Source organism: Oratosquilla oratoria, chromosome 43 (genome assembly GCF_046742065.1).
Source record: "Oratosquilla oratoria isolate Oo_2021 chromosome 43, ASM4674206v1, whole genome shotgun sequence".
NCBI lineage: Eukaryota > Metazoa > Arthropoda > Malacostraca > Stomatopoda > Squillidae > Oratosquilla > Oratosquilla oratoria.
The window spans coordinates 11,393,248-11,406,145 of NC_134819.1; the positions used below are offsets into that span (position 1 = coordinate 11,393,248).

The 12,898-nt window shown below is 39.1% G+C and overlaps 1 protein-coding gene across 3 annotated transcripts in view; it reads right to left on the bottom strand.

The window, feature by feature from the left end:
* Positions 1 to 12,898, bottom strand: part of hook (hook microtubule tethering protein) — a 439,379-nt gene that overhangs the window by 111,561 nt on the left and 314,920 nt on the right. For all 3 annotated transcript variants that reach the window (XR_012966008.1, XM_076179534.1, XM_076179535.1), the window contains exons 5-11: positions 12,112 to 12,192; positions 10,157 to 10,377; positions 9,682 to 9,853; positions 8,896 to 9,011; positions 3,771 to 3,932; positions 2,672 to 2,836; positions 2,386 to 2,534 (exon numbers count right to left, since the gene is read on the bottom strand). Coding sequence is in view for 2 of the 3 variants with exons in the window: in XM_076179534.1 (XP_076035649.1) it covers positions 2,386 to 2,534; positions 2,672 to 2,836; positions 3,771 to 3,932; positions 8,896 to 9,011; positions 9,682 to 9,853; positions 10,157 to 10,377; positions 12,112 to 12,192 (1,066 nt within the window). In the remaining variant the exon portion in view is untranslated. The remainder of the gene's footprint in view (positions 1 to 2,385; positions 2,535 to 2,671; positions 2,837 to 3,770; positions 3,933 to 8,895; positions 9,012 to 9,681; positions 9,854 to 10,156; positions 10,378 to 12,111; positions 12,193 to 12,898) is intronic.

Sequence of the window (12,898 nt, forward strand, 5' to 3'; positions counted from 1 at the left end):
CAAGTGACTACAGTACTCATCAAAACTATGTGGCACCTATCCTTTGCATGCACATATTTATGACAAAAATAGGAAGGCATTTTCTGAGGTACATACATATATCAAGGCTTTTTCCCCCTTACAAGGGAGGTAGCCAAAAAGAAAAAGGCATAAAATCATTCCCACCCATTCCATCCATAAAAAAACTCCACTCCCCTCCGCCCTCCCTCCCATCTTAGCACCTCCTGGATGATGGGTCATCCCTGCACCTTGTCCACTGTCCTGGGTCAGAGGCAGTGTCGCAAGACACAGTACATCCACAGCAAGGCCGCTTCATTAAATCGGTGACCCCCCCCCCTCTCTGTCCCCCCATGCATAAAAGGAGAAGACGGGGAGAAATCCCTTCGGGCTGTGTCAAATTTTGCTCACACATACTACCTCACCCCCCATCCCCCCACCCATTCCACCTCATGCATCACATCAACCATATACAACCATTCTCCATTCACCCCTGTCTTCTGTCCTCTCCTGTCCTTCCTCAACAGGTATTCCCCTCTTCTCCAAAGCCCCCTTCACCCCATCCATCCATCTCATCCTAGGATGGATGTGAAATGTATCTGGCAAACCCCTTCTATCACACTGGGCCAACAAAGTGGAATGTAAGGGAAAAACCAGCCAGTTGCTCCCACACTGCCTGAGAAGAGCATTTACCTGTCTTCAGGACCTTACCTTTTTTCACACTGGTTTTCTTCATTTCCCTAAGGTGTATCATTATCATTGCCCCTACAAAGGAATTAATGAAAGATATAATTGCCCAAGTCATTGGACTAAAGAAGGCAGACTACGGAACTAAAGAATATCAGTGCAATGTTGAAGGTGGCCAAGTCCAAATTCAAGAGATACATGTGCAATTTCAGGAGGGAGGAGAGGTGGAGATACTATCCCAGAAACTTAACCTCTTCACTCCGGGGCACATCGCACGTCTGGCAGCTTTAGCTGCCCAACGTGCGATGTTGCGTCATAATAACCGCATTATAAAAAATAAAGTCAGCGCTCAATCGTTTGTTCTCTTTCACCCGTGAATTTTGATAACCATAGAAAATATGATGAAGCCAGTTTAGAGAGAATGGAGGTTACGTAGGTACGACTACAATAAATATAATCAAGACGCCAACGTCGGCATCATCGCATACCCACTTGCTCCTCATGACGCCTACGTAGGCGTCACCGTATGGAAGTGGTTAAGGAAGGGCATCCTAAGAAGAGTTCTCCAAGGGTTTTGATCATAAAGCATTCTTTAGAGTCAAATCCACTAACAAAGGAAAATTCTTCTTAGGGCCCCCTGCACCAGGTTACTGGTATGGTATCTCCAGCCCTCCTACCTTCCAAAATCACACCATGTATCTCTTGATTTTGGACTTGGCCACTTTCAACATCTCACTGGTTTCTTTAGTTCCAACCCCTACCTTCTATAGTCCAATGACTTGGGCAATTATTTCTTTAGTTAATTCCTTTGTAAGAGCCATGGTAATGATACAAAGCCTAGGGAAATGAAGAAAACCAGTGTGAGACATGGCAATGTCCTGAAGAGAGGGGTTAACTGTAAATGTTCTTCCTATGGCAATGTGGGAGTGACTGGTTGGATTCTCCCTCATGTTCCACTCTGTTGACCAAATGTGACAGCAGGGGGTTGTCAGATACATTCTATCTATATAATTTCACCTCAGATAATGTCTGCGGCACCTAACCCTGCAAGGGTTAGGTGCCGCATACTTTTGATGAGTATTGTACTTTATGAACTTCACTTGAGACCTGCTACCAACATAATTTGTGACCGTCAACTTTTAACAAAAGTGGCAGCCTTTCCCAAACTTTACCAACCGTAGCACCCCCTGTAGTCAGGTCAAAGCAGCATAGTACCCCCTGACTAATATCTTATTACTCGAAAGATAAAGGAAAGTGTATATACACATTGTTTCCCAGCACTTCCTCTTATTGATTTCAGCACCCAAGGTTGGGAAACGCTGCAATGGGGGTATGTGACACACTTCTCAGGTGTTGATCCTATTCATATGATTATCTCCACAAGAGACAACCCTTAGTGAAAATATAAAGAAATGCCCATAGAACTCATGGGTGAAGCAGTAAGCTAATCTTGCCAAGAGTTGTTTGAAATGGAAAGGCAAACTGCACAGAAGTTTGATTTGAGAGATTGTAGGAAATAGAAAAGGAATGTGGGTGGAGTGATGTGGCTTCAAACATTGCTCTCCTCTGATAATGATGTCAGACAAATATGGCATCTTTCAAGACTCTGCTTTTGGCCTGTGCTTGATGATTAAGCTTGGAGAAACTTCTGAGCAGTACAGGGTTAAATCTGAATTAAAAGAAAAAGATGAAAAAACTTACTTGATTTCATGTGGAATCAACTCCAGCAAGTCAGTGTCTGATAAATCTGAGGGGGTACGTGAGGATGTGTCTGGAGATGTGAGTGCTGTTACATGACACTTGAGTTCTTCGATGTTATCTTTCATTGCATCTCTCTCCATTGCTAATCTCTGAAAACAGTTGGAACATTCTTACAATTCAGAAAATAAAGAGCTTTATAATCAAAGAAATGAACAGCTGAGTCTGTAAATATTATCATTCAAAATCTCGATTATCATGAAATTAATTTAAAAATAAATTATTTTACCTCTTTTTCTTGCAACAAAGCGTCCATCTTCTCCTGCAATTTCTTGTTCTCAAATGCATGTCTGTCAGTCTTCTTAGCCTCATCTGCAAGTTTCTGATGTAATTCTGCTAGCTGCTTTTTATAAAGATCCAGCTGTGGTCTCCAAGTACCAGATTTCTTTACTTCCTGTAAATTTTTAGCCGGGTAAGAGGCATTTCATGACAAAAAAATGACAGTAGTAACTGTCAATCAATATTTCCCTACAATGTCTATTCTTTCCTGTCTACACTATTTCTACTTAGCTAGCCACTGATACTGTCCTAAAGCCTGTTTTCATCTTCCATCCCTTTCTTCTCCCATTCCAACCTACATTCCTCTCCATCCACCCACCCAATCCAATTAGCCTTTACCTGCACAGCAGGTCCCCTTTCTGTTTAAACCAAGTGAAAATTGCACTTCCTCATTTTCTCACCAATACTCTTAGTTCACACATGGTGCATCCCTCTCGTGAAGCAGGTCATATTCTTAGTTTTTTTATATTCTTCCCTAATCTTCTTTGATCTACACTCCTGCACATGAGTGACTCCAATATATTCTTTAACCTCTTCAATACGAGTCAAATATAGTTACAGCTGTTATACTCGTTCTCTTTCACCCTGAATGGTGATAACCACAGAAAATGTGATCAAGCCTCTTCACAGAACAAGGGGGTCCATCAACTACAACTACAAAATAAATATAATCAGGACACCGACACCGACACTGGCATCTTTGCATACCCATTTGCATCTCATGATGCCGACATCAGCATAATTGTATGCTAGGGGTTAATATCTATATTTCTATCTATATACCAAGGGCCTCTTCCCTTTACAAGCAAGTAGCCTGCCAAGGCATGCACCCACTCCTACATTCCTTAATACTACTAAAATTATTCAATTCTTCATCTTCTCACACTTTTCACTTCTTGGTATAATTCCACTTTTCTTTTGCCTGTATAATTTTCTCCTCTTCTGCTACATCATCATCTATTACTTGCAATTTCTTTCCTTCTATTACTGTTGCTTCTTTTCTTTCACCAATCCCAGTTATCTTCATTACCTATTCCCACCCTCCTTACCTCTTCTAGCTCCATGTTGTGCTGCATATAATCAGAATTCTTTTCTTCTAATATTTTGACTTGTCGTTTTAGATCGCTGAGTTCTTCAAGTTTCTTTTTGTAACTCTCAATTGTAGCTTCATACACAGGAACTTTTTCCACCATCTCCCTTAGTACATCTACCTAGAGTAAAATACAAAAATAATTATAGTAATTGTCACACCCTAGCATGAATGTTAAAATTCTATAATCAAAAAGAAAAAATCTTACCATACATATACTGTATATTATACAATAACCTTAAATATGATTAGAAGTTTAATATAATGTAATACATTTAACCTCTAGAGATTAACATTGTATGCAACTATATAGACAGGCATTCCAAACATCTCTTGTGTACAGACATGCTAAATGTCTGGATATGTTTTAGGCATGTTCAGTTAGACTACCTGTGTGATTTCACTTAGTGGAGGTGTGAGAGCAGAAGTAGAACACACATTTAGAACGAACCCTGAACTGAGTGTATAGTAGGGCTTGGATGTCCCAAATACAGTCCTTCAGTGACATCCTGCCCACACAACTATATAAACAACACCAAAGGACATGTGAGAGGATTAGGATTTTAGATATGGTTCCAGTGGGACATAATATTCTATCTGTCAGTCTCCACCAATACCCATATGTGACAAAATCTCCATCACCTTTCAAATATCTACCCTCCTGGTAGATCCTTTGATGCCCCTGGCCCTGGACTCCCCGTATGTGACAGGTATCCCTGTCACCTTCAAATATCTATCCTCTTGGTAGATCCTTCAATGCCCATGGCAGTGAACTCCACTTATGTGACAGATCACATCATCTTCAAATATCTACCCTCTTGGTACATCCTTCAACACCCCTGGCAGTGGATTCCCCATATGTGATGGATATCCCCATCACCTTCACATATCTACCTTTTTTGGTAGATCCTTTGATGTCCCTGGCAGTGGACTCCTTGTATGCAATGGAAACCTCCATCACCTTTCAAATATCTACCCTCTTGGTAGATCCTTTAATGCCCCTGGCAGTGGACTACCCCTATGTGATGGAAATCTCCATCACCTTTCAAATGTCTACCCTCCTATTAGATTCTTTGATGCCCCTGGCAGAGCCCCATATGTGACAGAAATCCCCATCTTCAAATATCGACCCTCCTCGTCAATTCTTTCTCCCCACCACCTTCAAATATCTACCTTCTTGATAGATCCTTCAACACCCTTGGCAATGGACTCCCTATATGTGATGGAAATCTCCATCACCTTTCAAATATCTACCCTTCTATTAGATTCTTTGATGCCCCTGGCAGAGGACTCCCATATTTAATGGAAATCCCCATCATCTTCAAAAAAAGTGATTGTTATTCACGATCACCATCATAGGTAACAAATAGCCCTACCCCCTCAAAACTTAAATAAATAGTTATCTAAAAGGTGTATGTGCCCATTATCAAGTTTTGGTAATCAGTGTGGTAAATTAGTAATTTAAGTGTTATCTTCTCCACTCCTCACATTATGTAATTGTGTGTAATTTTGTTTATAAGAAAATGTTAAATAGTGATAGAATTTTAATGCATGAGTAAGATCTTATAATAAAATACATATCCAAGAGCTTTTTCCTCCTTACAAGGGAGGTAGCCAAAGTCAAAGGCATAAATCCATTGGAGAAATTACATCTATCAACACTGAAACAGAGAAGAGAAAGAGGTGATTTGTTGACCATTTACAGAATTTTGAAAGGGATGGAAATTCTCGAGATGACTTATTAAAATGGGACAGAAGAGAAACAAGAGGACAAAAAAAAAAAAAAAAAAAAAGCTAAAGAAGGACAGTTACAGAGGAGACCTAAAAAAAGAATAGCTTCCCACATAGAGTGATTGATGTCTGGAACAAACTAAATGGAGAAATAGTGAGTGCCAAAACTATACACAATTTTAAGAATAAACTGGATGCGGGGATATACGAAAACAGGTCACTACGAGCATAGCTCTCATCCTGTAAAATACAACTAGGTAAATACACATTCCATCCCCACATACTCCATTTCCATTCACCATCCCTCTCTCCTTCTTTTCTTGGCTCCTCATGGATGACGGGTCATCCCTGCATCTCACCCACTGCCCTGAGTCAGAAGCAATGTAGCAAAACACAACACATCCACAGGAAGGCCACTTCATCATATCACCAACTCCCTTTCTCTGTCCCCTCATGTGGAAAAAGAGAAGACAGGGAGAAATCCCTTTGGGCTGCGTCAAAATATCATTCACACATACTCCCTCACCCCTCCCATCCCCTACCCATTCCCTTCTATGCATCACATCATCATCCATACACAACCATTCTCCACTCACCCCTATCTTCTGTCTTCTCCCTTCCTTTCTCAACAGATGTCCCCCCCTTTCCTAATGCCCCTTTTACCCCATCCATTCATCTCATCCTAGGTTCCCCCCTCATGTTCACTCCTTCCACCTCTGCCTTCTACACCTCTTTTACTAATATTTCTTCACTCATTCTTTCCATGTGTCCAAACCATCCCAATACTCTTTCATCAACACTACCTCCCATCAGAAAAAAGGGAACATAAACCAAACAAGAGAAGAAAAGAAAAAATCAAAAGTGGCATACACAAACATGGATGGTATGATTTCTGGAATAAATTAACTAAACGACTATTTGTTAATAGACACCAGACAAAATGGGAATTGTGGAGACAAAACTGAAAGGTCCTACATCATCAAGTATGGTGGGACAAGGTCTATACAACCATTATGGGAAAAATAGAATGGATAAACAAAGAAAATCCAAGAAATTATAGACCGGTATCCCTTACAAGAACAGTAGCAAAAATATGCTTTAAGGAAAAACTGGATGTGGAAAGATACAATAGTGGGTCACTACAAGTATAGCTCTTTTCCCACAAAATGCAACTAGGTAAATATATATATATATATATATATATATATATATATATATATATATATATATATATATATATATATATAATCACGTGAAAACCACTGGAGTAAAAAAGACTGGAGACAGGGAAGCTATATATTTCGATTGCAAACTGAAGAGGATTGCAGTTTGCAATCGAAATATATAGATTCCCCATCTCCAGTCTTTTTTACTCCAATAGTGGTTTTCACATGACTGACAAATGTGATCACATTTTTCACTTGTAATACATATTATATATATATATATATATATATATATATATATATATATATATATATATATATACATATATATATACACACACACACACACTCACACACATATATACATGTATATACATACATACATATACCAAGGCTTTTTCCCCCTTACAAGGGAGGTAGCCAAAAAGGGAAAGGCATAAAATCATTTCCACCCATTCCATCACTGAATACACTCCACACCCCTCCACCCTCCCTCTTATCTGAGCACCTCCTGTCCACTGCCCTGGGTGAGAAGCAGTGTCGCAAGACTCCGCAAATCCACAGCAAGGCCGCTTCATTAATTCGGCAACCCCCCCTCTCTGTCCCCTCATGAAGAAAACGAGAAGACGGGAAGTAATCCCTTCGGGCTGCGTCAATTTATTTCTCATACATGCTCACTCACCCCCTAATCCCCCACCAACTCCCCCTCATGCATCACAGTATCATCCATACAAAACCCTTCTCCATTCACCCCTATCTTCTGTCCTCTCCTGTACTTCCTAAACAGACATTCCTCTATTTCGTAATGCCCCTTTTATCCCGTGAAATACAACTAGGTAAACTAGGTAAAGACATATAGAACACTGCACTATACCTTTTGTCCATAACTTTAACAATATACATATATAATTACAAGAAACACAATCACTTGACACTATTTGAAGTAATAAATTTCATAGGAAGCAATAAACTTTACAGGAGGTATTCACTAAATGGTGTCCCAGCAGCAAATGTGTTCACTAGCTGAGGTCAGGGAGCGAACTGAACTGGTTTACCACCACTGCCTCATTACATGATAATCCTACCACCTCATCTTCTCCACAACTTACAGTTAAGACAAGAAGAAATCCTCATGGGCCATATCAATTTATCATCCACTTACAACCACTCTCCATTTACAACCATCTCTTGCCTTTTCCCTTCCCTGCTCAGTAGACATTTGCCTGTTATAGATATTTATGCAGGAGGTGCCGAGATGGGAGGGAGGGAGGAGGGTGTAGGGAAGTGGAATGTATGGGATATGGAATGGGTGGGAGTGGTTTCTATGCCTTTTTCTTTGAAAAAGCCTTTGGTATATATATGTATGATTATTCATTTATTTTGCATCCAGTTGGCCATGCCAACTGGATGTGGTGGGAGGGAAGGGTGGGGCTAAAGGCTCATGGATAAAATTGTGTGCCTATCATCTGAGGTGAAGTTGGAAATGTGATGTACAACTAAACTGTCATTAGTAGGCTTAAACCATCTGAGTTTGTCAACATCTTCCATATTCTGGCCAGTGCCAGATGATTTCATTCAGCTGAAAGAAAGATTTTTACAATTCAATGGATTAAAGCAGAGTCTAACCAACCCATTCAGAAATGATGCAACCTTGGCTTCGGTATACATTTCACTAACCAGCAAATTAATCACATCTGTGAACTTTGAAAAGTAATTTGGAGATTAAGTAAATGTTTTTCCAGTGTGTTGGAAATAAAGTAGTTGAAAAATTCATGAAGTGGCAAACATAAAAAATGGTTATGACAAAATCAGAAACAATATAAAAGAAAGAAAAAAAGTGCAATTATAAGGTAGACAAGGGTGCATTTTGATGTTTTGGACATATGGATGACACATGACCCACTGTTAAGGAACATGTAAACTTTCTGTTTCCGTTTCTTATGGTATTTATTTGTTATGCTTTTGTAGGATACTATTATTATTTTTATATCGGGAATTTATATTCTTTTTGCGAGATGCTTTTTGTAATATTTTTTATCAAGGGGGTTCCTTCTTCTATTGAAAGATGATGTTAGTATGTCATTTGTAAAAATTATATAAAAAACAGACAACAAGAAATACAGACAGACAAGCTGGTCATGGTTGCATCATTTTGAACCAGCACACTATCTCACAACATTATCATACCTCATCTTTGAGTGACCTTGCTTCATCTGCAAGTTTCTGTAGATCTTCATTACGAGTCTGAATCTCAACATTTTCCCTTTCCAAGACCTCCACTCGTGCTCTGTACTCATCACGTGCTAAACAAAAACAAAGCAGTTAATGTTCATTTCTCAACATTTGTTAATATAGGTTCTCATTTTACAATCAATAAATTAAACAATCTGTTGCCCCAAGTATTTTTTACAGAAGGCTCATGTCTCCCACGTAACTGGTAACAGCCACTGCTGTCAAGTCATCAATCAGGTAGGCCTACATGTGACAATGTCATTTTCCAAGAGGAGATAAGGCCCATAAGCTGACCCAGAAATCTAGTACAGACCCAGATATGTTCAGGATGCAAGCAACCTCACCCCACAACCTCCACCTGGAGGTGCATCCCCATGGAGCCAGGATCTGGTCTCATTCTTAACATTTGAATTATACAATTCTGGAATTGTACATCCTAATCTAAACAAAAGTTTATAATAACATAGCAGAACATCCTTTCAGACTATGTCATACCTTCATTCATTTACAATCTGAAAGGATACCATGTTTGAATTGTTCATATGCAATCAGTACCCATCCATCACATAGAATGAGAACCTAATATATCTATAGTGACTGCAGGTAACTGTTGTATCAACATGATTATACAACAAAAATACCTTAAAATATTCTAAATTTGAAGTTAAGCATTAATAAACAAACTTAATACCTAAATCATCACAATTATATCATGAAACAAGAACACAATTTCAGACTCACAGTTTTCAAGTTTGAACACTTCATCTTGTAAGCCATCAACTTGCTTTTTCATATCTTTGTAGCGTAAAGTCGAAGTGCCAATGTCAACACCACTCTCCAGGCCTTCTAAACGCTCCAAACACTTTTCATTCTGTAAGGCTAATTTCTCTTTCTCCTCCCTTATCACAGACAACTGAAAGATAATTAATGTTATTCTTAATCACAGAAGTTCATCAGATTTTTCATACTAAGATTCAGAAGAGTAATCTTAAAGCTACTTCCAGTTTTTAAAATGAATATGACATTGTTTATAATCTTATATTTTACATGTCTATAGCTCAGTCTTTAGAGCTTACAAAGTGTACAATTCAAATGAAGAAATCTACCATAATGTCTTAACTCCTAATCATCTTACTTAAGTACACCTTACTAAACTGTCTCCATTACTGTACTTACTTTTTACAACCCCAAATCACTGATATCTCATCAAACCAACCTGAAGTTCAAGTTCATGGCATCGTTGTACAGATTCATCTTTGGCGCGTGATGCCGCTTCCAGCTGCTCTAATAATGTCTTCATGTGTGGATGAAAAGAGGCAGGGCCTGGCATGTCCCCAGCACCTGATGGTGACCCTTCTCGTGTCATCAAATCCTGAATAGCGCCCATGATAACAGCTTGCACAGTCTCTTCCATGCCCATGATGGCCTCAATGTACTCTGCAAAACAAAAGCCTCATAACTTCAAAATGAAGAAGTTCTAAAATATCTAATTCACTTATTACTAATGCTGCCACTACTACTACTACAGAGCTCTTAGGAATATTCCATTTGGTCTAGACAAGAGAGAAAGAGTGTGTGTGTGCATGTGTGGAGTTACCGATGCTGGAGCAAAGAAGAGAGAGAGGTGACCTACTGACCATCTACAAAATCATGAAAGGCACAGAGATACTCGAAAAGACTTACTAAACTGGGACAAGAGAAACACAATAGGACATGGAAAGAAAATAAAAAAACATAGCTACAGAAGAGAACTGAGGAAAAACAGTTTCCCACATAGAGTAGTGGACACTTGGAACAAACTGGATAATGAAATAGTATGCACAAAAACCATTCATGAATTTAAAAGTAAACTAAGCACTGCGAGATACAAAGGCGGGATACCATGAGCATAGCTCCCCTTCCCGCAAAATACAACTAGATAAATACCTAGTTGCATTCTACGGGAAGGGGAGCTATGCTCGTGGTGTCCTGTCTTTGTATCTTGCAACATCTAGATTGTTCTTAAATTCATGTATGGTTGTTTGCACACACTATTGTTTCATCCCATTTGTTCCAGATATCCACCACTGTGTGGAAAGCTGTGGGTTTTTTTCTTCAAATCTTTTCTATAACTGTCCTTTTTGAGTTTCTTTTCATGTCCCCTTGTCTTTCTTCTATCCCAATTTAATAAGACTTCTCTATCAAGAACTTCCATGCCTTTCATAATTCTATAAATGGCCAACAGATCACCTTTTTCTCTCCTTTGTTCCAGGGTTGGTAATTCCAGTTTAGACAGGCTTTACTTATATGTCAGCTTTGAAAAAGCTGGGGTCATCTTTGTCGTTGCTCTTTGTATTTACCTAGTTGCATTGTAAGGGAAGGGGAGCTATGCTCATGGTGTCCTGTCTTTGTATCTCACAACATCTAGTTTGTTCTTAAATTCATGTATGGTGTTTGCACACACTATTGTTTCATCCAATTTGTTCCAGACATCCACCACTCTGTGTGGAAAGCTGTTTTTTCAGATCTCTTCTATAACTGTCCTTTTTGAGTTTCTTTTCATGTCCCCTTGTTTTTCTTCTATCCCAATTTAATAAGTCTTCTCTATCAAGGACTTCCATGCCTTTCATAATTCTATAAATGGCCAACAGATCACCTTTTTCTCCTTTTTTGTTCCAGGGTTGATAGTTCCAGTTTAGACAATCTTTGCTCATATATCAGTTTTGAAAGTGTTGAAACTGTTGGGGTCATCTTTGTTGTTGCTCTCTGGATTCTTTCTATTTTTCTTATATTCTTTTTTGTACTGGGTGTCCACAGTGTTGCTGCATACTCCAATCTTGGTCTTATCAGTGTGACTAGTATTCTCTTTACCATTACCTCATCCAAGTAATTAAAAGCCACCTTTACTGATCTTAATAAATTGTAGGCTTCTCCGACTATTTTGTTAATCTGCTTGTCTGGGGACATGTCTTTGGTAATTACTCCTAGGTCCTTTTCATAACAAACTTTCTTTACTTCTTTTGCATCAATTTCATATTGTCCTGGTTTTTTTTTTTTTTTTTTTTTTTTTTTTTGTGAAGTGTAAACACTTTATAATTCAATCCCCAAATCGGGAAGTTTCCGCGCCCCACCCTGTATAATGCAAACAACCTGAGAGAATTTGGGGCCAAAATAGCCTTAGACTGTACTCACGTTGTTTCCTTTCACAGTTGATGGCACAGCCAAGAATAAGCTGCAACATTCGGCCCAGCTCGTCATGGTCACCTGTTTCTCCTGAAAAATAAACACAAGCAGTCAAAGAGAATGGCAACTATATCAAACACAAAGATTATTAGAACACCAATTCATCTGGCCAATCTTGGCCATCTATTTAAAAAAAAACATCAGTTTATAAACAGAATCCTGAGGGATTCATTGAGTATACTGTAAATGGAACCTATGGCAACAATCTTACAAGGAAATTCCAAGTACACACAACTCGTTAAATAAAATACAATAAGGTAAAATAAATGCATATAAACACATTATGTGTGTGTGTGTGTGTGTGTGTGTGTGTGTGTGTGTATATATATATATATATATGTGTGTGTGTGTGTGTGTGTGTGTGTGTGTGTGTGTGTGTGTGTGTGTGTGTATGTTAAAGACAGATTGAACATTTTTAGAAGCTCTGCCATGGGATTCGAGCCCTGGCCCATGCGTCGATAATCACGAGGCCAAGACGCTAGCGACCATGCTACATGGGATGGTTCAAAAGGACTGTACTAGTCCCCGACCACGCTTCACGTAACATTGGAAGATCTAGTCTCATTTTCATCCAATCCCCGTATTAGGCGAGCCCTCCGACAAGTTGTGTATGTTAAAGACAGATTGAACATTTTTAGAAGCTCTGCCATGGGATTCGAGCCCTGGCCCGTGCGTCGATAATCACAAGGCCAAGACGCTAGCGACCATGCTACATGGGATGGTTCAAAAGGACTGT